Raw genomic sequence first — 25,809 nt, 5'->3', positions numbered from 1 at the left:
CTTCCGCGTGTCTCACGACCAGCGCCGCCTCAGCCTCCCGAGTGCCCCCGAGCGCCCGAGTCCTCCGGGCCCCGTCTTCCCGCCCTACAGCCTCCCCGCGCGGCACGAGCATCCGACGAGCCGCCTTGCTGCGGTCTGGCTGTCTCCCAAACATCCAGGCTGCGCGGGGCCTCCGGTTCCGCGAGTGCTGGCTGTGAGCGGCCTCGAGCTGCCCAGGGGGACCTTGAGGCGAGAGGTCTGACCTAGGAGGCTCTTGTCAATTCGGCGTCGGGCGGGCGGGTGGGTCCCGTTCAGAGGCCCCCGCGGGGCGACACCGGCCTCCCAGGGTTAAGGGTCTCCCTGCCAGGCCCCGGGCCGAGCGCTCCGCGGATGCCGGCACATTCCGCCGCCTTTTACCGAGGAGGAAACCGAGGCCCACGGAAGCAACGTGACCGGGTCCCGCTGGAAGTGCCAAGGCCGCGGCTCCACCCAGGTAGGTCCCATCAAACGCGCGCCGTGGACGCCGGAGCCTGGAGGGGAACCGAGCAGGGGGTCTGGGGCAGCTGGGGGCCGGGGAGGTAGGGGGGTCGGGAGGCCCTGGGAGGGCGCTACGCAGCTGTGCGGACCCCGGGGACACGTGGGGGCCAGGGCAGAGCTGGCTGCTCGCCCAGCCGGCCCGGAGAAGCGGCCAGAGCCCCGCGTCTCGGCCTGCGAGGCGCAGCCGGAAGCGCAGGGACTGGGGCTGTGTGGAGGCCCCGCCCCTTCCTCCCGCGCAGGACGTTCTGGGAGTAGTAGTCGCGGTTCTGTCCTCGAAGCATCCTTTCCGCCGCTCCGAGCCAGACCCGACACGCAGCGCCACCCGGAGCCCTGGGCTCGGCCGTCTCCAGCGGGGCCGGTGGGCGGAGCGGCCCGGGAAGTCGGCGGGCCCGGGGAGGGAGCCGATCGCCGCGTCTGCTGGCGGACATCCGAGGACTACAACTCCCGATCCGCATCGCGCCGGGCCCCGCCCCGAGCTTCCGGCCTGGCGGCGTCGCGCGGCCCTGTGGGAGCGGTAGTCCGCGCGCGCGATTCACAGCGCGGTGTGCGCCTCAGGCGCGCCGTAGCCGCGGGGCCCCGGCCGGGCGCTACGCTACGGAGGCGGCGTAGGGCGGGCGCCGGACGCGGGCCGGGTCGGGGCCGGGCCGGGCGCGCGGCTGCTCCGCCACTCAGCGCGGGAGGCCGGCGGCAGAAGTTGTGGAGCGGCCGGCGCAGGCGAGCAGGCCCGGGGCCGCGCCGCCCGGGCCGCGGGGACTGAGGAGGCGCCGCCTGGTTGCGGAGGTGAGTCCGGCCGGCAGGGCCGGGCTGGGCCGGGGGCGCGGCCTGGACCCGCGCCGGAGCCTCGCCACCGGGGGGCTGCCCCCACCCGCCCCCCAGCGGCGCGCCCCGAGCTCGGTCCGGAGCCCGGGCCGGGCTGGGGGCGCCGCCCGAGAGGGGAGCGGGCGCGGACCCGGGTCGTCTGGGTCGCCGGGAGGCCAGCCCCGGGGTGCTGCGGACGCGGGAGGCGGCCCCGGCCCCGGCCTGTCCTTGAGTGCCCTTACGGTCCGGGCGCGTTCTGACCCCGCCGGCGTTGCGGGGAGTGCCCCCCGGTGCCCCCCGCGGAGGGACCGCGGGCACTTCCCGGGGGCGGCTCCCGTTGGCCGCCCCACACTTCCCTGTTCCCTGTTCCTCTGGGGGTGGCGCTCCGGCCGCGGCGGAGTGGGGGGGGGGCGGGGGCTCCGGGGAAGGTTGGCCGGGCGGCTGGGCGGCCCCTGGCTCTTCCTGCGGGCCTCCCTTCGCTCCTGACCAGGGGACCCTTGTGGCCCTGACCGCGAGGCTGTAGGGGCGGCCCCCTGACTGCGCGGGAGCTGGTGAGCAGGACCCCTGCGAGACCAGGCCCGGAGTTTGGGGTCCTGCGGAGCAGCGCGGTGCCGCTGGGGGCGGGGGGCGGCGGGGGGGAGGCTGCACTGGGGCCGGGTGTGGAGGGCTGTGAGGGTCGGCTGGGTCATGTCCAGATCCCTCGTCAGCAGAGAGGGGCCGGGGCAGGAGGCGGGGCTCATCCATCCCTCCACAGCCCTGGCGAGAGAGGGAACTGAAAGACGGGGCCGGGCAGGCCGGGGAGCTGCAGGGCAGTGCCGGGCAGTGCCGGGCGCAGACTCCTCCTGCAGGAAGCCGGCTCCGCCTGGCCTTGGGCTGGGCACCTCTGACGTCCTCTCAGGTCATCCTGCTCCCGAAAGGGCACTTCTCTCCCTTCCTTCTGCATCTGACCTCTCTGGAGCTGCTCCCCAGCAGACTGGCTGGTGACCTCATGACCTCCTGAGAGCCCAGTTCAAGCCCTGCTGGGCCGAGGCTCAGTGACAGCACCGCTAGGCAGGCTCCCACAGGCCATGGGCGCTGAGGGCTGCGGTGGCGGGTCCCGAGTCCTCTGCCCTCCACCAGAGAGGCCCGCTCGGCTGGCCGGACGGTGGTGCCGTTGGCGGACGCTCCCCGCGCTCCGGCCTGTGTGCAGCTCTCCTGTCGTGGCTAGCACCGGGCTCAGCCGGGCTTTCAGACAAGCAGGCAGAGGCCAGGGGCACAGGGGGCTGCACCTGCAGGTGTCTGACCCGCTGCCTTTGGATGGCCCTCCGCTCGCACGGCCTCCCGTGTGGGTCTTGCGTGCGGGGTACCGGAAGGACGCGCCCCTCTGCGCTAAAATCCCTCTCCCTCAGGAACCCTGGTGGGATTTCGTGGCCCACGGTGGGCGCAGAGCCCAAGGGGGCAGGCCCCCGCGGTCTTGCAGTCTGGGCGCAGAGCAGGCTGCCCCCCCCCACACCCCGGCGTGCTGCCTCCGGCACAGAAGGTGCTGGAAGCATGGGGGTCTGGTTACATGCGAACCGTTTGGATGCTCTCAGGAACCTGGCTCCAGGTGACTGGTCACACACACCCACGGGCGTCCCGCCGCTCGGCACCGGGCCTAGAGGCTGCAGAGCGCAGCCCAGAGCAGCGTGGGGACGCGCAGGCTGGCTTGGCTGGTCACTTCATCAGACTTTAAAAGCCGGGGCCCAGACCCCAAGCAAGGGCTCTCGGGCCCTGGTTGTGCAGAACGAGCTCTGGGGTCAGGCCTGCTCCTGCTCTCCTCTCCCACCAGCACTGCTCCTGACACCTGCTGGCTGCTCGTCCCTCGGGTCCGCCCTGCACCCCCTTCCTCAGCACCGTACCCTAGAAGTGTCCCAGAGCAGGACTGTGATTGTGTCTGTGACTTAATCTTTTTGGCCAAGCTGCTCGGCGTGGACCCAGGCTCCCCCACCTTCCTCCCTTCGTGCTCTGCTGAGAAGGGCCAAGCGATCTGTGCCGAGCTTGGACCGTCTCTGGCTGCTGTGCACACACAGACCCTCGGTGCTCAGCGTCATCCCATCCACACTGAGTAGGTGGGCAGGGAACAGCCTCTGTCAGCTCCGTGCTGGCAGGTGGCTCCAGTCATCACTGGGCCGTCCAGAATGGCACCCCACAGCCTTTTCTGGGTTGAGGAGTGGACTCACTGGCTTCCGCCCTCTCGGAATGAGCTGGAAGGAGGCTGTGGGGTGAGGCTGGGCTGCCTCTCCCCCTTGAGCTTGGAGACCTGCCCAGCCGTACCCTGTCATTCTCTGGGTCCTGGCAGCGGCCCAGGGAAGGGTCTGAGCAGGGGCTCCACGGACAGCCATGTCGGTGCCACCAGCACAAGAAGGGCCAGGTGCAGGGGCCGGGGGGCTGTGGGAGGACCGAGGGGTGTCCTGGCCCAGTGCATACAGCCCAGGAGGGGCCGGTGGGCAAGTCCGCGACTCTCTCCCTCCTGCAGGGACTTGTCTGGGCACCAGGTGTGGATTCGCAGGAGACCAAGCGGAGCGCATGCATGTTTCGGCCTCTCTGCCTCCCGTGCCGGTACCCAGCATCACGCTTCGGCCGCCGTTCCACGCCCTGTTTGCACTTTTCCCCACGACTGAGAGGAGCTCTGTGCCCGCCTGCCCGGTGGCCAGGCTGGGGGATGGGCCTGGACGGTGCCGCAGGAGCACCAGTAGGACAGCAGGTTGATCGCTGCTGCTCAGCAGTGTCACGTGTGCGTGTGTTCGAAGGAGGCCTGGGCGGCAGCTTCCTGCTCCTCCCCTGCCGTCACAGCCCAGGCCCGAAGCAGAGCGAGTCCCTCCTCGCACTCCGTCCCCTCCACATCCGCCCGTGCCCTTTGGAATTCAGTGCACCTCGAACCCCAGGACCTTCCCCCCTAACTTGATAGTCCCCTCCAGTTAGCAGGAGAGGCAGCATGTTCTAGAGCCCTGCCGATCTGGAAAGGTGGCTGCAGAGAGCCCCGAGCTCATGGGGCCCGGTCCCCACGGCTCCCCGGCCTCCCCTCTTCCTCCCTTGGGCTGAGCTGATGACCCCCGGAAACCTGTGCTGCCAGTGAGGCCTGAGGTCACCAGGCTGCCCGGGCCAAGGCTGCTTCTGCCGCCAGCTGGCGAGCAGAAGCACCGAAGTGCCCAGAGTGAGGGTGCATGTCTGGTGCCGGTCCCTTCTCCAGAGAAAATACGGTGAGATGTTAAACGGTGTCAGACTCGCGAACTAGGGAATCCTGAGGACGTCCCTGTTCCTCTGAAAACGCTGTTGCTGGAAATGTAGTTCGTTTCCTTTCCTGTGATGCACCACAGGTGCTGTAGGACACTGACACAAAAGGACGTGCAGCCACCCTGTCCCCTCCGTGTGGGCAGCACCGGCCCCGGGCGTGCGTGTGCGTCTGGTTTGAGAGGTCCGTCTCCTCCCCTCCCACCTCGCCCGATGTGCCTGCCCCGACGTGCCCAGGAAGCCGGCGGGGTGTGGGGGGGGTAAGCTGCATGGCGAGCCCCGACGGCTGCCAGAACCTGTGGGGACTGCAGGGCCTGAGACGTGCCTAGAGTGACCGCCATCCTGTAGTGCGCTCGGGCAGCAGCTCCTGGTCTGGAGGGCAAGGGTTTGGGACAGAGCCCCATCCCTCTCAGGTTTGCTCACAGGAAGTGCTGGGTACCCTCCCAGAGCCCACGGCCTTAACCCTGAGACCTGGCTCTCTGAGGTCAGCGGGGTGGTGACATCACCTCTTGGGGCACAGGCTCTGGGGCCAGCAGGTGGGAGTGGCTGGCCTCGGTGTTCGCCGGAGGGCCACGGTGAGCCAGTGGTGGAGGCCACAGCGAGGTGGAGCCTGGGCCCTTGTTCGGCCTGAAGGGCCTGAGCAGAGAGTGCGTGCTCCTCCCCACCAGGGTCCTCGAATGCTAAGGAGAGCAGAGCTGCTGGGCTTGGGGCAGGGTTGCCCCGTTGGTGGGCAGAGTAGCCGCTGATTCGGGGATCTGAGCCTACCAGAATTTCAGCTGCCTTGCTGCTTTCCTGGCGCCTGCCCCCTTGGGTAACTTTCCCTGGCAACCCCCACCGCAGGCAGACCCAGGCTGAAGGAGGCCCCGTCCCCTGGGGCCCCAGGATCCCGAACAGCCCTGTCTGCCACTCTGGCTGGCCCATGGTAGTCAGGGGTTTTGAACTAGGCAGCAAGGAGCTGGCCGAGCACCACAGCTGCTCCAGAGCCTCCAGCCTCCTCTGGGTAAGGGACAGATGCAGCTTCTAAAGGGACACAGCCCTTGGGCCACCAGCCATGGGAGCATGCCCAGGGTGACTGAGGTTCACTCCTTGTCCAGGCCCACGTGTCCGGAGGTGGAGACAGACCAAGTTGGCACTCACTGCAATGAACTCTGGCTCAGTGCTGATAAGCCTGGGAGTGGGACTGCGGCCCCGGCCAGAGTCCAGAACCTTCCAGGAAAGGGAGTGCCTTCCAGGTGCATGTGCCTGGCCAGGGTCTGGCGTCTGTCACACCAGGAGACCTCCTTCCCCAGGGCTGTGTGTGCATCTGGGCTGTAGGTCGCTCAGGGAGTGGCGGGGCGTGAGCAGGGCGGGCAGCCCCTCTCTCTGCGGCAGTTCCCTGGCCTCTGTCTAGAACCCCCTAACCCGCTTCCCGGACCCCTGCCTGACAGCATCTGGGGCGTGAGACTGTGGTCCTGTCTTTGCAGGGCAAGCTGCAAAGCACATGTGTCTCGCCAGGCCACGTCTGCGACGCCTTTGGTGTTTCCTCCCCAGAGGACCCTCCACACGCCTGATGGGCCGCCCCTGGTCATGTGCCCTGAGGGAGGGTATTGTCCTACCAGTCCAGGGCCACAGGGAGGTTGAGGTCTGGACCTCCCCGGGTGGGTCAGGCCTGACTCCCTCGGGCTACGGGGGGAGCACCAGGCCACTGGCACTCCGCCTCGTGTCTGGTGGGTGCGGTTCTGGGCTTTGGCGGGGTGGCCCTTCAGGCACTCGGTGCCCTCCCCGCAGACTGCTGTCCTCCGTCCCTCCCCTGTGCCCATCCTAGGGCCGACTTCAGGCAGCCTGGCAGGGCTGCTGCAGTTCGTGCAGGCCGGTTACCATCAGACGGGGAGATGCACGCCCATGAGATCTCAGGGTGGGGTGTTGTGGAATTGGGACACGGCGTGGGGAGCGCACAGCGCGGACTGGGGGGGGGCGGGGGTTGGGCGGGGCGTGTGCGCACGGGAAGAGGCATCACCAAGCGCCGTGTGCCCGCACGGAGCCCAGACCGTTGTCACACAGGACTCAGGGGCCCCAGTACCATGGGACTGACTGTTTGTGCCCCCCAAGCATGGGACAGAGTGGGACCTGGGGTGTGGCCTACGCTGTGTTCCCCTCTCTGGCCTTCACTTGCCCGGGTAAGTTCTCACTTGGTGGAAACAACATGCCTGTGTCCTTGTGGCTCAGCGCCCGACTCTCTCGGGGCCCACGGGCAGGGACGCGCAGGTGGGCTAGGGTGAGGGGTGGGGGGTACTCGCCGTGACCAACATAGGTGCTCCCCACGTGGGGCTTAAGGAGGGGTCGTTCTCGCTGGGCCCTTGTGCTCCTCACTCTGTAGGATCGACCCCCGCTGTCCCCTTGGAGGGCCGTGCCAGGCATCTGCTCTCCCCAGGCTGGGGGACCCGCCAGTCCACCCAGTGGCGAACACCTTTGGGGGCTGGGACTGCAGCCCCGCCCCCGCGGTTCCCTGAGGCCAATCGAGGCCACCGCCCCGTTTAAATCTAGGGCAGCGGCTCCCAAATGAGGGCATGGAGGACTGGGGTGGCCGGTCGGGCCGCAGACAGGAGCATTGCCCGCGGTGCCGTGTTGCCCAGCACCCTGCTCCGTTCCCCGACAGGAAGCTGGCGTCCGCTCCGGCTTCTGCCCAGAGACCTGTGAAGGCACAGCAGCCAGAAAGTGCACCCTGAGTGCGCAGGGTTCAGGCGTTGCTGGGGGCCTGGCACCCCGCGGACGCCGGACGGGTGTTCGTGAAATGAGCAGAGACGCACAGAGCGATGGACAGCGAGTCCCCAGTGTCCGTGGGGCTGGCCTACAGCCCGTGTGCCCGCCTCGGGAAGGCAGGCAGCCCTGGGGGGCTTTGTCCGCCCAGCAGGCCCTGCAGGGGAAGAGGGCTGCGTGACATTTGTCCCCGGGCAGAGCTCTTTGTCAGGACCATGATGGCCCTGGAGCCAAGTGCCAGCAGTTCTGTCCCCCGACACCTCCTGTGGGCCTGGCGCCCCCTCCGGCCCCCTCTGCCCTCACGTACCCTCCCTCTGCCCAGGGTTTGGCTTTGAAAGGAGCATCGGAAATGCTCAGGCTCTTCCCACGAGGGGCTCCCGCGTGGGTGAGCTCAGGCATCCGAGGGGCCGCTGGGGTCTGCCCTGGAAGCCCGGGAGAGGCCGGGGTCTGCGGTGGCCCTGGCTGAGGAGGAGCCGGCCGCCGGGGAGCGAGCCCTGCGCGCTGCCCAGTGTGGAAGGCGCCGGCACGCGTGGCTGCTGGCTCGAGCGTGGCTCCCCCACGAGGAGAGGAGCGTGACCACAGCGGAGTCCAAACGTCTCGCCTGAGCGCAGTGTCACGTAGCTCACACGTGGTTTCACCTAAATCTCAGGCCGGCACGGAGATATTTTGGATGTGTTGCGTTACATAAGATGCGTCTCGTAGATTCCTTTCGTCTAACCTTCCTCACGCGGCTGCTAGACGGCTGGGGAAGGCACCGCGGCTCCCGTGAGGCTCCCGTGGGTCGGCGCCGACAGACGTGCCTTCAAGTGCTGTGGGGACGGTGTCGGCTTCGCAGGCCGCGGGGCCTCTGCCTCCTCTGTTCGGCCCTGCTGGGGCCCCCTGGGGAGGCCTGAGGGGCAGGGGACCAGCGAGGCCGCTGGGCTGGTCAGGGTGGGCGCCGCCCTGTCTCACGCACGTCCCCGTTCCTCGGAGTAAAGGCCGTCTGAGCAAATTCTGTCGCTGCGCGAGGGACTTGGCTGATCTGGCCAGAGCTCCTCCGGGTCAGGGGCCCAGGCTTCTCCGACCCCGGCCCCCTCTTCCTGTGTCACTGGCCCCCCCAGCCCCCAGAGCCAAGCGGGCTGCCGGTTCTGCTTGGCCCCGGGCCTGACTGGGACTTGCCTTGTCTGGATCGAGCCAAGGGGCCTCCTGCTCAACCCTTGGGCGTCAGATGGTCTCCCCTGAACGCAGGCCATCCGCGGGTCCTTCCTGAGTCACCCATCTCTCCCCAGGGCTGGGGAGGCTTTCCCTCTGGAAGGCTCCGGAAGAGATGTGGTAGCCACACTCTGCCGGTCTCGGAGCCCTGGGGGTCTCCTCTGGGCTACGTGGGCACTCGGCGCCCCCCCCACCCCCCGCTGTCCCAGCTCTGCTGCACGCGCTTGCTTGTTTCTCCGTTCCGTTTGGCCAAACGCTCCCGGGTCCTTTTTTCTGCAGTAAAGCGTGACCGTGTGGTGTTTTCTCAGTGGGGGTGTGACTCCCTTTGAAGCCCGGCAAGTGGACACGTGGCCGGCCCCTCTGGGCGGTTGAGGGGTTGGGGTCGGATCTCAGGAGCGGAGCAGGGGCGCTGGTGGCGGGGCGGGCCTCGGGCTAGCCGCCGCAGCCCTGCACCTCCGCTCTGCCGGGACCCCGGCTGTGGGGCCTGGGTCCCCGAGGCCGCTAGCGCACTGGGGAGCCCCCCCAGGCTTTGGGGGCTTCTTTCCTGTGAGTCATGCTGTTTCTCCTGTTTCTCTTTATTCTCTCTGTGTGTATCTCTGTTGTGTGATTGAGCAGCCCGGCCGCCCTGTCTCCGGCGTGGGCGCCGTCCTCCCTCCATGCTCCACCTCGCCCACTGCGGGCCGCGTGTGACCAGGCCCGGGTCTCCGCGCGGCCGCCATCGCGGGGGCCATGGGGAGCTCCGCCTCCTCGCTGGCCACCGAGACCGAGTCGGACCACGGCTTCCCCGGGGGACCGCCTTACCCCGGGCCCCCTGCAGCAGCCGGCTGGTGTAGGAGCGGCCCTGGGGGGCCTGTCTGGGGTGGTGCCCTGGTCACCCGGCAGCACCAGCCCCCGCGTCCCAGGGCCCGAAGGTAAGAAAGGGGGCGGGGGTCCAGGGGGCGGGGGTGCTGTTCTGTCAGGGCGGCCCCTTCCCGGCCGGAGGAGAGGGGATTGCAGAGATGGGGTCCCGTTTCCGAGGTTCCTTGGGCAAGTTGCTTTTCCCAAAAGGCCCACGGCTTGAGAGGCTCTGGGGTTGCTGCAGCCCTCCCCAGGGAGCTGGGCTGTGTGTGCCTTGGCCTGGCTGGCGGCTGCCGTTGGGACAGGGATGGGGTGGCCTTCCTGCGGGACGTGTGGCTCGGTGAGCTGTGCCTGCTGAAGCTGCCTCTGGCGCTTTGTGCTTGGAGTGGGGATGCAGGGGAGGCCACCGGACCCCGGCCCTCCCTAGGTGCGGGGTACCGCTGCGCCAGCGGACCTTTCTGCACATACTCAGGGTTCCTCCGGCCCCAGGGAGAGGCAGTGGCAGTGGGCTCGCCCTCTCTCGAAGGCACCTGCTATGCTGTGCTTGGCCACTACTTCCCATAGACCAGGCGTTCTCATGTAGCACAGTTTTCCTGGTGTCTGGACGGCAGGCAGGGTCCTAATGGGGGTCTCTTCTGGGATGGCGTGGGCCCCAAGGCCTGAGCCCCAGCAGATAAGGTGCCTGGGAGGCGCTGGAGGAGTCAGCAGGAGGCACTGGGGGCATGATGGCCGGTGAGTGGCCAGAGCCGGCAACGTGGGTTGTTGGGTGTTTCCTCTGCTGCCTCACGCCGGCGTCGGTGACGCACCAGTGGACGTCTGTGTCTTTCTGAAACAGCTGGCGTGAGGTGGGACTTGTGTGCTCTCGTCCCCTGCCCCCGAGCGTGCGGCTCTGCGGCTTTGGTCGCGGCCACTTCCGGAGTTGCTCCCCCACGTCTCCCCCTGGGCCCCTGCTGCTCACCTCCCTTCCCCAGGCAGCCACCCTGCCTCTTGCCTGTAGATGTGCCTTTTCTGGAAACGTCCTACGAGGGGAACCCTAGAACACCTCCTGTGCCCGGCCTCTCACCAGGCATAATACCGTCAGGCCCCAGCCACGGGAGCGGGCGCCCGAGCTTCGTTCCTTTCGTGGCCAAATCGTAAATGCCTGTTGTATGGACAGACCGCGGCCTGTCGCAGCCGTCCTTCGGTTAACGGACATTTGGTTGTTTCCACTTGGCTTTGATGACCTGTGCTGCTGTGAGAGCACTCACGTGTAGGATTTTGTGCAGACACGTTTTCCCTGGGGCGGGGCCCCGGGACGCGGCTGCTGCCGTGGGGGCCCTCTAGCTTTCTAAGACACTGCCAGTCTGTTTTCCGCCACGGTGCACCGCTTCCCGTCCCCAGCAGTGCTGTAGGGGAGAGCTTTCGTGCCTCCCTGTCCTGGCCAGCACTCAGGACCATCTGCCTGTTTGATGCTAGACACCCCGGCGGGTGGGGGCCAGCGTCCCTACGTGGTCTGATTTGCAGCGTCCCATGCATTCGTCTGTCCGCGTGCTTTTTACAAATTCTCATTATCTCCTTAGGATGAATCGCTACGAGTAGAATTCCTGGGTCCTGGGAGGGCACCCCCTGCCCGGGGAGCAGCAGGCGGCGTGGACCCTGCGGGGTTTGCCAGGCAGCTCCTTCTGCCCCGCGGCCGAGGATGCCAGGGGGCACGCTCGCGTGTCACTTTGGATCCTGGCACACACTGCGGAACCCAGTCAAACTTTCTCATTCTCCTGGCGTCCTGCCACACTCCTACCCCTGGGCTGGTGGACGAGCGGCCCCTTTCCATCACCCTCTGCAGCCGGCCAGACCCAGGCTCAGTCCATGTCAGCCACTGGGAGCAGCAGGCGAAGCAGGAGGAGACACTGCGAACGACCTTGAGGAGTTCACAGATGTCCAGACTGGGGATGAGAAGACGGTCCGCCGGTGCAGGGAGCTGGCCGGGGAGCTGGGCAAGGCGGATGGCAGGATGGGGGCCACACACAACCACTGCGACAGGAGCCCTCCCCACACGCACACCTGGCACGCGGTCACAGGCGTACACGTGTGGGGTGCTCTGCCCGGCACGGGGGGCCAGGAGGCCCTGTGAGGAAGCCGGCAGCACCGCGGCTCCTGCCCCGCGTCTGGGCTCGCTGCCTCCTTGGCCGGAACCACCCCATTGCCCTGAGGAAGCTGGGAGAGCCACGTGCGGGCGTGTCCCCGTAACCCGCCACCAGGCCCAGGGAGCTGCTCACCCTGATCCCTAAGCAATGACGTGGCCGGTGTCGCCTGCAACCCGTGGGGACACAGGAGTGGGGAGCATGACACAAGGCTGGCTGAGGGGGCCCCAGAGGGAGGCGCGTGGACACACCTCACAGCCGCAGGGGTCAGAGGTCAGGCGGCCACAGCCATCAGGGCAGCCAGACCTTTGGGCGTGGCGGCTTCACTGAGGTCCTTTTGTGTGACGCCACTCACTGCTCGCTGTCTCTGGGGAGGAGAGGCATCGCCCTGGGACTGGGCCGCCCCCGCAGTGGTGACCGGGAGTTTCTGCATTCTTGCAGGCCTGTGTCCCGGGTGCTAGGGAGACCTGACCCTGCCCCGAGAGGGACTCCAGAGCAGTCCCCAGATGATGGAGGGCACGGCAGGAATTTGGTGTTGGGGTTTTCTGGACGGCTGCCTCAGTTTCCCGTTGACGTGGCCTTTCTTTCCCTGGGCAGCTGGTTTCTCCCGGCTGTGACTCGTCTGTGTCTTGGAGCATGTGGTGTCGTGGGGTTTGGGCTTGCTTTTCACTGGGGTTGGCCTTGGCTCAGCGTTCCCCACGCGCTGCTTCCTCCCAGGCTGGTGGGGTGCTCTGGCCTCTCGGGGTGTCTCCCGAGCCCTCAGCTCCCGCCCTGCGTCATGCTGGGGGGACGCCGGGGTTGTGGAGTCAGAGAAGGGGTGCCAAGGGAGGTGAAGTCAGGGGGCATTTCAGGCTCCTCTGGTCATCCAGTCGCTGACCCTGGGGCCACTTCGCTGTGGGCTGCAGGGTCCGAGAGGGAGCATAGTGCCACCGCCGCCTGTCCTGGGAGCCCCTGCGCCCCTGCGGCCAGCGCCAGAAGCCTTACTCTAACCAGGGGTGCCTCTGCTTGCCCTCCGTGTCCCCAGGGCGAAATTTGAGTCGTAGGCACTGTTTCCATGTAAGCCTTTCTGAACCCCAGGCAGAATCTTCCTGATGTGCTTTTATCCACTGTGACGGCTGTGACACCGGCCCTGTCCCACCAGTGTCCCTGGTGCTGGCGAGCACCCGGGGACACGTGCCTCCTATGCAGCTGTACCCAGGCCATGGACCAGGCGGCTGGTGGGTTAGGAGGGTAGACAGGCGTTGGGCCCCCTCCCTCCCCAGCCTGGCCTTGCTCAGTGCGTCCGGGGCCCCCAGAGCCCTGGAGCCAAGGGCAGATGTGTCCTAGGAGGGCTCTCCTCCCTGCTTTCCTGCGTGGAGGACGGGCCCTGAGTCTGGTCTCTGGACGCCCCTCCCACGGGCAGATGGCCTGCAGTGTCAGACTCGCTCTGCTGGGCCCTGCGACCAGGCCGGGTGGGGGGTGGAGGCCGTGTCCAGGGTGAGTGAGCGTCCCCTGGGCCTGGAACCAGGGTGGAAGCCACGTGTGGGCACCCGCTGTGACCCACACCTTGACCCACACCTTGACTGGGGGCCCTTCCCTGAGTGGGGAGCGCCCTGGTCTCCAGAAAGATTTCTTGGGCTTTTCACGGCACAGAAGCGAAGGTCAAAGCTGGCCTGCCCCCCCGCTGGTGCCACACGCCCCTGTCACGCAGCCTGGCACAGCCCCACCCGCTCGTCATGGCCCATGCGTGGGCAAGGCTGTGGGAGCTCGTGACCCTCGGCCACGCAGGCTGGGAAGGGCCCTGGGCCTTGGGAAGTAATCTTGTTGCTCAGGGAGGTTTTTGATTTTTTGTTTTAAAGAGGCAAGTTTTCTTCCTGAGCTGAAAGGGTTTGGTGTAAACCCGGCGTCAGAAGCCGAGGCTTCGTGCCTTGTTAAGAAATTGGTATCTCAAAAAAAAAGAAAAAAAAAGGAAAGAAATTGGTATCTCTGCCAGGGAGAGCAGCTGCAGCCCGCGGAGACTCTGTCCTGCTGTGGAGACACCTCCTCGCGCCCGGATTAGCCCGTGCAGGTCAAGGGGCCGGCACTGCCCTCCAGCTGCACTAGATGCATCCACACACACACACACACGCACTCACACGTGTACACACATGCACACACACACATGCCACAGGCCTGGACAGCCACTTGGGGAGGACCATGTCCCTGTCCACACCTGGCACGGGTGGGGTGCATGGCCATCCCTTGGGACAAGGGCATGAGGGTTAGCCTGCCCCTGAGGCACAGCTCTGACCTGGGACAGGGCCCCCAGGTGGGGTGGGGCACTCTCCCCAGTGTCACCCGCCCCGCAGCCACCCAGCCCAGGAGGGACTCCCTCTCCCAGCCTTGGGTGTTGCCAGCACTTTGGGACAGGTTCCCAGCAGAGGGGGCCCTGCCCTTTCTCCCACCTAGTTTGCCTTTGGACATCCCCCTGCCCCACGTCCCCAGTGATCTCCCTGGGGGGACAGCTCCCTGCTACAGCCCCATGGGGCCGCCGGGTGCAAAGCAAGCCTCCCCGCTGCGGCCCCCACTGCTGCTGCAGGACCAGGCTCGCGGGGCTCAGCGGTCTGGGTTGGCAGTGGACAAGTGAGTGGAGAGGGCCCGCCCCTCCGGGGACAGCCTGGCCCTCCACGACCCACGTGTGGCCTGGGCTCAGCAGGAACGTGCCCAGTGTGTGGGTCTCCAGCGCTACTGGATTGCTTTTTTGTGGTCAGATGCCTGCCCAGGGGTCCCCAGAAAGACCAGGGGATCCAGCCGGCAGCCCTGAGTCAGGGTGCCCCCCCCAATTTGTGCCCTAGCCCTCCCCTCCAGCCCTCACTTTGGTTTTGTTTTTGGTTTTTTTGAGCTGAAATTCATATGACATGAAGTAACCGTTTCAGAGGGCATGAGGCACATTCACAGTGTGCGTCCATCCCCTCTACCCCGTCCCCAGACGTCTGCATCACCCGTGTTCCTTACAGAACTTCCCGGGCCCTGGGGCCCACCGGGCTTCGCACCGCCTCGGATCTCCTGCCGTAAGGATTCCGTGTACATGGACTCCTGGAACGTGCGGTCTTTTGTGTCTGGCTTCTCTCACTGACCATGTATCAGAATCCTGTTATGTGGCTGAATAACATTCCACATCTCCTTTATCTGTTTGTTTGCTGGCGGATGTCTGAGTTGTCGTGCGTGGACCTGCTCTGAGTGTGTGTGTCTGTGTGTGCGTGCGTGCGCGCACACGCACGAGGGCACCAGTTCCCGGTCCTTCGGGGTGTGTGCCCAGGAGTGGAATTTGCAGGGCCGGGTGGTGACTGTTTATCGGGAGAGGCCGCCAGGCCGCTGGCGCAGAGGCGGGGCGGGAGGAGCTCTTGTGGTCCCTGCCGCCCCCGGCCGTTTGGAGGCTCCCCAGCCACAGCGGGTGTGAAGTGGGGTCTCCCACATGGGGTTTGCGTTTTCCTGGTGGCCGGCAATGCTGAGCACGTTTCCGTCTTCCCACGTGCTTCCACGGCCACTTGTGTGTCCTCTGGAGACGTGACTGCTCCGGCCCTTCGCCCATTTTTCCGAAAAGGGTTCTTGTTGCTCAGTAGCAAGGGTTCTTTATGTTTTTGGAGCCAGACCTGATTCATAAATATTTTCTCTTACGAGTTCTCATATTTTTTCAGCTGGGTCCTTTGAAGCACGGAAGTTCCTCGCTTTGATGAAGTCCAGTTTTTTCCTTTATCTGCCTGTCCTTTTGGTGTCACATCCAATTATCCATTGTCAAGTTCAAGGTCACAATCTTTTTTTTAAAGATTGTACTTATTTTGAGAGACAGAGAGCATGTGTGAGCTGTGGCTGGGCACAGGCGCAGGAGGAGGGAACCTCCAGCAGGCGCCCCCCTGAGCACAGAGCCCCGCGTCGGCCTCCATCCCAGGACCTGAGCTAAAGGCAGAGGCTTCACTGACGCAGTCACCCAGGCGCCCCCAGAATTTTTGTTTTTAAGGGTTTCATTTTCAAGTAATTTCCACACCCAGTGCGGGGCTCGCACTCACGACCCCAAGATCAAGAGTCGCACACTCCCCCGACTAACCCAGCCAGGCGCCCCTTGAGGTCACAAAATTTCCTTAGTTTATCTCCTAAGAGTTTTCTGGTTTTCACGTCTACATTTAGGTTATTGATCCCTTCTGAGTTAATGTTTGCACACAGTGTGAGGTAAGGGCCCAGCTTCACTCTTTACTGCTTGAGGTGCTGAGTTCCCAGCACCGTCTGTGGAGAAGCCTGCCCTTTCCCCACGGAGTGGTCTGCCTAAAATGACTGGACCACAGGTGCCTGGCTGCCTCCGTCAGTAGAGCACAAGGATCTTAATTTGGGGGTTGTGAGTTCGAGCCCCATGTTGGGCATGGAACCTACTTTAAAAAGTAAAAAATAAAATGACCATATGTGAGGGTGTGTTTCTGGGCTCTGCAGTTCTGTCCTCCTGGCCGCACAGACCATGCGCAGACATACAGTCTGTCCTTGTGCTGGGACCCCCGTCTCCATTTTCCCTCTTTTGAGACTAGTTTGGCTACTTGGTGTGTGTGGGGGGGGGTCCCTGCAATTTTTTTTTTTAAGATTTTATTTATTTATTTGACAAATCACAAGTAGGCAGGGAGGCAGGCAGAGAGGGGGAGGCAGGCTCCCCACCGAGCAGAGAGCCTGAGGCGGGACTTGATCCCCGGACCCTGAGATCATGACCTGAGCTGAAGGCAGAGGCTCAACCCACTGAGCCCCCCAGGCACCCCAAGTTTTCTCCTTTTTAAAACGTATCCCTCGGTTATTTTAGATGAAGTGATACTGTTCTTCTAACTTCCCTTCTCCGGGCTGTTGAGCTCTTTGTTGCTGGCGTGGAAAGCCCACTGATGGTTATGTGTCGGTCTCATGCCGTACGATGTCGCTGGATTCGTTTATTAGCTCTAGTAGGGTTTTTCGGTGGATTTGGGGGAATTCTGTGTGTGGGATCACGCCACGTGCAGACAGAGGGAGTTTTACTCCTTCCTTTCCAGTTGCATGCCGTTCATCTCTCTTTCCCGCCGAGTTGCTCTGGCTGGGTCTCTGGTACAGCGCTGACCGGCAGCGCTGAGCTCCTGGTCTTGGGAGGGAAGCACGCAGAGTGTCCGCGCTGGGTGTGACGTTTGCTGTGGGTTTTTGAGGGTGCCCTTTACCTGTCGAGGACGTTCACGTGGACGCTTTGCCGGGACTGATCCAAGACCGCCTCCCCAGCAGGGCCCCGTGGCCACTAGGACCATGTGGTTCTGCCCCATCCCTCTGCCTCCAGGAGGGGTCTAAGGACAGACCTGGGAGGTCCCCTGGGGGCCCCCCAACTCCTCATGTCCTCAGACCCCTCAGAGCCTGCCTTCTTGGGCCTGATCCTGGGGCCCCTCGTCCCAGGTGGAGACTCGGGCCCCTTCCTGGGCCTCCACTGACTGGGACCTTCCCTTGCAGCCACACACACTCGCCTGGGTCCATGGCCACAGTTGGGGAGTGGTCGTGTGCGCGCTGCACCTTCCTGAACCCGGCTGGCCAGCGCCAGTGCTCTATCTGCGAGGCCCCGCGGCACAAGCCTGACCTCGACCACATCCTCAGGCTCAGCGTGGAGGAGCAGAAATGGCCCTGCGCCCGCTGCACATTCCGGAACTTCCTGGGCAAGGAGACTTGTGAGGTGTGTGGCTTTGCCCCAGAGCCTGTGCCTCGTGCCTCCCTGCTGCCTGTCATCAACGGGGTCCCGGCGGAGCCCAGGGGCAGCTGCAAGGAGGAAGCCGGTCCTGGGAGGACAGCGGGGCTGGTGTCGGCAGAGCCGGCCCGGGGGCAGCCCGAAGAGGAGGAGGAGGAGCAGCAGCAGCAGAAGGAGGAGCCGGAGGGGGCGGCCGAGCCCGGGAGCGGCTGGGCCTGCCGGCGCTGCACGCTGCACAACACGCCTGCGGCCGGCTCCTGCTCTGCCTGCGGGGGCCCCCGGAAACTCTCGCTGCCCAGGATCCCTCCTGAGGCCCTGGTGGTCCCCGAGGTCGTGGCCCCCGCTGGCTTCCACGGTATAGCTGCCCCAGCCCAGCCCGGGGAAGGCGCCGAAGCTGACCCTCCCTCTGCCACCGACCAGGAGCCCCCCCGGGCAACCTCCTTCAGCCCCTTCTCGCCCACCCTGCAGAACAACCCAGTGCCTCGTAGCCGCCGTGAGGTCCCCCCCCAGCTGCAGCCACCGGTGCCTGAGGCTCCCCAGCCTTCTTCCTCGGCCGGCTCCAAGGGGCTCCCCCAGGGCCCAGGGCGGACTGCGGCCGGAGCCTCCCGCCTGGCGGAGCTGCTGTCCAGCAAGCGGCTGGGCATGCTGGAGGAGGAGGCCACCGAGGGCAGCCCAGCACGGTCCCGGTGTGGCTCCTGCTCTGCGCCCGGGCATTCGAGCCCGGCCCGCTGCGAGGCCTGTGGTGCCGCGCCCGGCAGCGACGTCATCGACCTGGCCGGGGACACGGTGCGCTACAAGCCGGCCAGCCCCTCCAGCCCAGACTTCACCACCTGGTCGTGCGCCAAGTGCACGCTCAAGAACCCCACCGCGGCCCCCAGGTGCACAGCGTGCGGCTGCTCTAAGCTGCATGGCTTCCAGGAGCACGGCGAGCCCCCCAGCCGCTGCCCCGACTGCAGCGCCGACAGGTCTGGGCCCTGCTCCGCCCACAGGCCTGGCGCCCCCCTCCTCACGCTGCCTACCGAGCGCCCGAGCCAGTGGGCCTGCCCTGCCTGCACTCTGCTCAACACGCCGCGGGCCAAGCACTGTGCCGCCTGTCACACGCCCCAGCTCCTGGTGGCCCAGCGCCGGGGCGTCGCGCCCCTGAGGCGCAGGGAGAGCATACACGTGGAGAAGCGGCGGCAGACAGACGAGGGGGAGGCCAAGGCCCTCTGGGAAAACATTGTGGCCTTCTGCCGGGAGGTGAGTGCCCCCAGGACGGTGTCGACGCCCCAAGGCCAGCTCTCCCCTTCCCGTGGGCTCCTCTCTGTGCACCTCCCCAGTCCCCCAGTCGGGGCATTCACGCCTTCTGTCCTTCCCCGGTGTCCCTTCTGTAGGGAGGAGGCTGGGGAGAGGGAGGAACCTGCCCCAGAGGGCCAGCCCCTCTGTCTCCAGGCTTGGAGCAGCGGCCTGGTCCCTGTCCCCCGCATCTTGCCTCTTCCTTCTCTGCACCCACGAGGGTCCGTGACCCCATGGTCTGCGCTCCTGACCCTTCTCAGGAGATGTCGCACAGATGGTGAAGCCACAGGAGGGGAGGATGTGGGTGGAGGCTTCGTCCCAGCAGGCCGGCCGAGTGCTTCCTCCGGCCACAGAGACCCTGCTGAAATGGGACGCGACACTCCCTCACGCTCTTCTGCCTTTGCGGGTGTTGGGGAGGCCAGAGTCCAGGGCAGCACTGCCCCCGGGGTCAGTTGGACGGGCTGTCTGTCCCCACCGTCACCGTCAGCCACCCAGCCGGACACTGGGGTCTCAGGTCCTGGCTCCGGATCCAAGCCACGTCCCCGCTTCTCTTACCGGGGCATCCACGACTGGGGGAGCCACCCAGGTTCCCGGCGGCCCATGCACACCGCCCCTGTGGCCTCCAGGCTGGGGCTGTGCAGTATCCCAGGGGCTGCGGTTCCCCAGGCCCACACGGGGTGGCGTGGCCCACACGAGCCCTGGCCAAGCCCTCCACAGCCCTCCGGCTGTCTGCACCCCGCCACACCCCCACCCTCTTCCTTCTGGAGCATTTTCTGGCCGGTCTCCCGGGTAGTGGGTCTGGCGCAGCTAGGTGGAGCCTGAATGTGAGGTCACGGCCCCTGCAGAACAGCGTGAACTTCGTGGACGACAGCTTCCCCCCTGGGCCCGCATCCGTGGGCTTCCCTGCGGGCGACAGCGTCCAGCAGCGTGTGCGGCAGTGGCTGCGTCCCCATGAGATCAACTGCTCCGTGTCCAGGGACCAGAGCACCTCGTGGTCTGTGTTCCACACCCTCCGGCCCTCGGACATCCTGCAGGGGCTGCTGGGGAACTGCTGGTGAGCCGGGCGCCCGCGGAGGGGCTGGGCGGCGCGCAGGCCCCCGGTGCTCACCGCCCCGGCTCTGTGCAGGTTCCTGAGTGCGCTGGCCGTGCTGGCCGAGCGGCCCGACCTGGTGGAGCGGGTGATGGTCACACGCAGCCTGTGCGCCGAGGGCGCCTACCAGGTGCGGCTGTGCAAGGACGGCACGTGGACGACGGTGCTGGTCGACGACATGCTGCCCTGTGATGAGGCCGGCTTCCTCCTCTTCTCCCAGGTGGCGGGGCGGGCGGGCGGGCGGGGGAGGGACAGCGAGGGGCTGCCAAGCGTCAGGCCTCGCGACTCCAGCCTCTCCCGTAGGCTCAGCGGAAGCAGCTGTGGGTGGCCCTCATCGAGAAGGCGCTGGCCAAGCTGCACGGCTCCTACTTTGCCCTCCAGGCAGGGCGCGCCATCGAAGGCCTGGCCACGCTCACCGGCGCCCCCTGTGAGAGCCTGGCGCTGCAGGTCAGCTCCACTAACCCCCGCGAGGAGCCCGTTGACACTGACCTCATCTGGGCCAAAATGCTGAGTTCTAAGGAGGCTGGGTAAGAGGGGCGGGCGCTGTGGCGGTCAGCGGCGTTGGGAGGAGAGGCAAGGCGAGGGGACAGCCGGGCCGGGGCCTGGAGCGGTGGGACGAGCAGGGCGAACGGCTCTGACTCACAGCCTGCGTCTCCGGTGTCGCCGGCACCCCTCGCTGCCGGGCTGGGGGTCCGGCCTGCCCAAGTGGCGCGGGGGGGCAGGCAGGACACTGCCTGTTGGCCTCTGCCTCAGCTGGGCCTGTGATGACTGCCAGTGCCCGCTTGGAACCGCGTGGAGAGAGCCCCACAGAGGCACCTGGTGGGAGTGGGGTCTGCCCTCTGAGACCTGCCACACGCTGGCCAGTGTGTCTGTGGGGAGGGCCCGGAACCTTAAGCCCGGGAGAGACGGCTCCTCAGTGCCAAGGCCTTGTGCTTTCGGCTGGTACTGGGCGCCATCGCTTCCCCTCGGAGGGCTGCAGCCCTGCACCGGCAGGGCCAGCCAGCCTTGAGGCTTCCGAGCGACCGGGCCTGCCCGACCCCCAGCCCAAGGACCACAGTGGAGGGGGCTGGGCCAGCACTTCCTGGGTCCCACGTGTCTCCCGGGGTCCCCACAGACAGAGAAGGGCCCCCTGCCTTCCACTGCCCCTACTCCCCACCTCCCGCCCCCCCACCCGGGTGCAGCACCTCCCCGCTGGGGGGGCAGGGCCAGCAGAGGCCGCTGGGTCCTGAGGGGCCCCAGGTCAGTGAGGCTGCTCTGCCCACACAGGTTCCTCATGGGCGCCTCCTGTGGGGGGGGCAACATGAAGGTGGACGACGCTGCCTACGAGAGCCTGGGCCTGCGCCCCCGCCACGCCTATTCCATCCTGGACGTCCGCGACGTCCAGGGCTCCAGGTAGGGGCCGGGCGGGTGTGTGGTGGAAGCCGAGGCAGGCATGGTCGTGGCCCTGAGCCCTGTGGTCCGCAGGCTCCTGCGCCTCCGGAACCCGTGGGGCCGCTTCTCCTGGAAGGGCAGCTGGTCCGATGAGTGGCCGCACTGGCCGGGGCACCTGCGCAGCGAGCTCATGCCACACGGCAGCAGCGAGGGCGTCTTCTGGATGGAGTACAGCGACTTCATCAGGTAGCGGGACACTGCTGGCAGCGGGTGTGCGGTGTCTGCCCCGAGGCCATCCCCGTGCTCCTGCCACCTTCCCCTTGGCCGCTCCCCTGGTCCCAGCGTGTGGTGCCCTGTCCTGGAGAGCCCACCTGTACCTCCCCGAATTCAGCTCAGCACAGGGTCAGTGGGGGGGGGGGGGAGTGGAGGGCTCGGACCCCCAGGGCTCACCATCCTCACCAGCCCTCCCCATCAGACTTGGGACCGGGTGCCCCCTGGTGGTGTCCTGGGGCAAGAGCCAGCACCAGGGCTTCCCAGACCCTGGTCCCAGGAGATGCGAAGGGTGCCCTGGGGCAGGGGGTGGAGCGGGGACAGGAAGTACCTGTGCCTGAGCTGGGATGAGAGCTGCCCAGGGGGGCTGCCCTCTCGCTGTCCAGGTACTTCGACTCCGTGGACATCTGCAAGGTGCACTCGGACTGGCAGGAGGCGCGTGTGCAGGGTTGCTTTCCCAGCTCTGCCAGCGGGCCGGTGGGGGTGACTGCTCTCACGGTGCTGGAGCGCGCGTCCCTGGAGTTCGCCCTCTTCCAGGAGGGCAGCAGGTGGGCGGGGCTGGTGAGCGGGGGCGGGGCCGCGCCGGGTGGGAGGCGGAGTGGTCGGCTGGCTGGGGGGCGGGGTAGCGGGGTATTGGGGTAGCGGGGTAGGCTGGTGAGCGGGGCTGCGCTGGGCGCGGGCTAGGATGCTGAGCTGCAGCGGGCGCGCGGCGGGTTGGGTGGGAGGGGGGCGCCCGGCCGAGCTGCCCAGCCCCTGCGCTGACCGCCGGCGTCCCCGGGCCACAGGCGCGCAGACTCGGTGGACAGCCACCTCCTGGACCTGTGCGTCCTGGTGTTCCGCGCGTCGTTCGGCAGCGGGGGCCGCCTGAGCCTGGGCCGCCTGCTCGCCCACAGCAAGCGCGCCGTCAAGAAGTTCGTCAACTGCGACGTGATGCTGGAGCCCGGCGAGTACGCCGTGGTGTGCTGTGCCTTCAACCACTGGAGCCCCGCCGCGCCGGGCCCCCCGGCCAGCACGCAGGGTAACCGCGCCCCCGCGCGCCCCGCCCCGCCGCACGGAGCGCTGCGCGTGCCCGCGCTCACACGCCCGCCCCCCGCCTCCCCCGCCCCTCCCCGCAGCCTCCAGCCCCTCGGCGGGGGTCCCGCGCTGCAGCCCGCAGCCGCCTGGCCACGTGCTGGCCGTGTACAGCTCGAGGCTGGTCATGGTGGAGCCCGTGGAGGCCCAGCCGACCACGCTGGCCGACGCCATCATCCTGCTCACCGAGAGCCGGGGCGAGCGGCACGAGGTGGGCGGCCGGCAGGGTCCCGGGGGAGGGGGACGGGGAAGGAGCCGCCGCCCCAGCCCACTCCTGCACGGTCTGTGGCCAGGGACGCGAGGGCATGACCTGCTACTACCTGACGCACGGCTGGGCGGGCCTCATCGTGGTGGTGGAGAACCGGCACCCCAAGTCCTACCTGCACGTGCAGTGTGACTGCTCGGACAGCTTCAACGTGGTGTCCACGCGCGGCAGCCTGCGCACGCAGGACAGCGTGCCCCCGCTGCACAGGTGGGCCCCGCCCCGCCCGGCCCCTGCCCTGCCCCGTCACCTGGCTTCCGCTGGCCCTCACCGGCCCCCTCCCCCAGGCAGGTCCTGGTGATCCTGTCCCAGCTGGAGGGCAACGCGGGCTTCTCCATCACCCACCGCCTGGCGCACCGCAAGGCTGCGCAGGCCTTCCTCAGTGACTGGACAACCTCCAGGGGCACCCACAGCCCCCCTCTCACGCCCGAAGTCGCTGGCCTGCATGGCCCCCGGCCTCTGTGACCACCCCACCTTCCCAGCCCCCCCACGCGCACTTTATGAGGGAGACCCCAACAGAGGACGCTTGACTCAGAATCTCAGGACCCCGCCCAGGGAGGCACTAGCTGTAGTAGCTTCCCCTAGGCCTTCCTCCCCACCCCTCCCGCCTGCCCAGGGCCTCCCAGCTGCAGAGCAGAATACCTCCAACATGCCGGGAGCGGCCGGGGCCTGTGGGCCCGCCCCTGGGACCAGCCGCCTGCAGGCTGGGTTCAGACGGCCGGGGCCACGGTGAGGCTTCTCTTTCCCTAGGGGCCGGGGGCCTCCTACCTGGAGGAGGCTGCTCGGAGCCTTGCTCCTAGAACCGAATCTGGGCAGGTCAGAGGCCAGGACCCCAGAGTGGGAGCAGGGGTCACTCCCTTGCAGGGGTCAGGCTGGACCCCCAGGGTGAACAGCAGCCATCTCCTCTGGGATGGAGGCTGGAACTCCAGAGTGAGTAGGGACCACCCCCCGTCGTTGGGGGTCAGAGATGGATCCCAGGATTAGAGCAGGGACCACCCCCTCGTGGGACATGACAGCAGGAGCCTTCTGTCCCCAGCTTGTCCCCCAGAGCACATTTCCCTGCCCCCTGGCCTCCGCAAGGCAAGCAGGGGTCCCCAGAGTCCCAGCAGCGTGTCCCGGGAGGCAGGTGGCTGGCGGCCACGGGCTCAGGGCCGGGATGGGGAAGGTCCCAGCCGCTCCTCTGATGACACTATGCAATTCCTGGACCGCCTGCCAGGAGTGAAGAAGCCATGCCCCGGGGCTGGAGGCCAGGGGCTGTGGGGCAGGGTCCAGCCAGGCCCTGGCCCGCTGTCAGGCGAGGTGGTTTGTCCTCACACCACCTGACCTCTGCCGGGAGGACCAGGGTCCCTCAGCAATCCTGGGCCTCGCTGTCCGGGCAGAGGCAGGCCCCAGCAGCCCCTCCCAGCTCCTCCCCCGCCTCAGAAGCCCAGGGAGTCGAGCGGCCCCGTGGCTGCTCGGGCGTCCTCCCTAGAGGCTGCTGTCGGGCCTCGGAGATCGGAGGCCAGCTTCCTGGGGGCCTGCCTGGCCTCAGTGTCCTGCTGTGCCCAGGCAGTGGGCAGCCCTGGAGCGCTTGGGGGCCTCTTACACCTGGAGAAGCATCGGGGCGCTCGCCACTCCCCTTCGGGCCTCCTTTGTCCCCTCCTGTTACTAGGAGCTGTGAATGTTTGTAACCCTGTGCGTTCGGCTCTTCTGACCCAGAGGCCGTTTTATCGCGTGTCAGTCCGCATCCTTGCGGGATGGTTCTCCTTGGGTGTTTCCAGACTCAGGCTCCAACGGACCAAATAAAAACGTTTTGTTTTGTACTGATGCCTCCCGATCTGTCTGCCACCCCTCCCGGGGTCCCTGGATTCCCACCTGCCCTGCACAGGCAGGGGCTGTCCAAGGGCCACCAAGCCTGCCCTGGGGGAGCGGGGAGCACCCGAGGTGCTCACAGGCAGCCTTCGGGGCACCCTGCTTGCGCCTCACGTGCACCCCTGAAGGCCTGGGTGTCTGCGCAGGGCAGAGGCTTGGGCCAGACCGTGCCGTGGTCAGCAGGCCGGTCCCCGCGCAGACAGACCAGCACCCGTGCGTGGCTGCTCCCTGTGTGACATCTTTCAGGGGGACGGGGGGGCGTGTCTGAATCTCTCAGCTCTATAGGCAGGAGCAGATGGAGCAAGGGGGTGCACAGGACAGAAGTGGCTGTCCTGCCACTCGGCCCATCCTGCCCGCTCGGGGGGGCGCCGTCCCCATCCCACGGGTGACAGGGGACGTGGTGGCTGTCCTGCTGCCACTCGGCCCCTCCTGCCCGCTCAGGGGGGGGGCGCCGTCCCCGTCCCACGGGTGACAGGGGACGTGGTGGCTGTCCTGCTGCCACTCGGCCCCTCCTGCCCGCTCGGGGGGGGGGGCGCCGTCCCCGTCCCACGGGTGACAGGGGACGTGGTGGCTGTCCTGCTGCCACTCGGCCCCTCCTGCCCGCTCAGGGGGGGGGGGCGCCGTCCCCGTCCCACGGGTGACAGGGGACGTGGTGGCTGTCCTGCTGCCACTCGGCCCCTCCTGCCCGCTCGGGGGGGGCGCCGTCCCCGTCCCACGGGTGACAGGGGACGTGGTGGCTGTCCTGCTGCCACTCGGCCCCTCCTGCCCGCTCGGGGGGCGCCATCCCCGTCCCACGGGTGACAGGGGACGTGGTGGCTGTCCTGCTGCCACTCGGCCCCTCCTGCCCGCTCGGGGGGCGCCGTCCCCGTCCCACGGGTGACAGGGGACGTGGTGGCTGTCCTGCTGCCACTCGGCCCCTCCTGCCCGCTCGGGGGGCGCCGTCCCCGTCCCACGGGTGACAGGGGACGTGGTGGCTGTCCTGCTGCCACTCGGCCCCTCCTGCCCGCTCGGGGGGGGCGCCGTCCCCGTCCCACGGGTGACAGGCCTGCTGAGCGCTCCCTGGGCTGCGGTTTGCACAGCCCTCCTCCCCCCCACCCCACGGAGGCTGCAGAGTAGAGGGGGTGTGGAGGCTGGCGCTCGGGCGGGTGTAAGAGGCCTGTCACAGGCCAGCCTATCGAATGTGAAAGCAATTAAAGCCACCAGCAGTGTTCGCTCCGGGCGGGCCTCGGGCAGCGGGGCAGCTGCCACAACACATCTCACGGGCGCCCTGCTCCATCGCGGCTGCGCCGGCCGCGCTGGGCCTTGTCCCGTGGGGCAGGGGCGTGTCCACCTGGAGTGGGCAAAGAGCCGGCCCTGTCACCCCCAGGCGTCCCAGCAGCCTGGACCGGCGTCCTTACCTGGAAGCCTCCAGAAGCAAGATGTGGAAACAGTGGGTTCCCAGGGTCCTTGTGGTGCCAGGCCAGGCAGGGGTCTCCACTGGGGGGAGGGG

General features: G+C 67.2%; 1 protein-coding gene across 1 annotated transcript; it reads left to right on the top strand.

Moving 5' to 3' along the window:
- The first annotated feature begins 1,186 nt into the window (after positions 1–1,186).
- CAPN15 (calpain 15) lies at positions 1,187–24,271 on the top strand. Its single transcript, XM_080829907.1, has 13 exons — positions 1,187–1,296; positions 9,106–9,401; positions 16,902–18,369; positions 19,251–19,459; positions 19,532–19,715; positions 19,799–20,022; positions 20,762–20,887; positions 20,960–21,112; positions 21,523–21,684; positions 21,922–22,154; positions 22,252–22,418; positions 22,501–22,679; positions 22,757–24,271. Exons 2-13 carry the CDS (start codon positions 9,220–9,222, stop codon positions 22,932–22,934), a joined length of 3,465 nt encoding a protein of 1,154 aa, XP_080686033.1. The 5' UTR covers positions 1,187–1,296; positions 9,106–9,219; the 3' UTR covers positions 22,935–24,271.
- The last annotated feature ends 1,538 nt before the right edge of the window (positions 24,272–25,809 follow it).

This window comes from Martes martes, assembly GCF_963455335.1.
Source record: "Martes martes genome assembly, chromosome: 18".
Classification (NCBI taxonomy): domain Eukaryota; kingdom Metazoa; phylum Chordata; class Mammalia; order Carnivora; family Mustelidae; genus Martes; species Martes martes.
The sequence above is the reverse complement of the archived record's forward strand: the minus strand, read 5'-3'. Positions and strand labels throughout refer to the sequence as shown.

What these genes read in the sequence shown, in the direction of transcription:
- CAPN15 (XM_080829907.1), top strand. Translation starts at nt 9,220, where the DNA reads ATGGGGAGCTCCGCCTCCTCGCTGGCCACCGAGACCGAGTCGGACCAC. An exon ending in CTCTTCCAGGAGGGCAGCAG is followed by an intron (nt 21,685 to 21,921) that starts GTGGGCGGGGCT and finishes CCCGGGCCACAG; the next exon opens with GCGCGCAGACTCGGTGGACA. An exon ending in AGCGTGCCCCCGCTGCACAG is followed by an intron (nt 22,680 to 22,756) that starts GTGGGCCCCGCC and finishes CCCCTCCCCCAG; the next exon opens with GCAGGTCCTGGTGATCCTGT.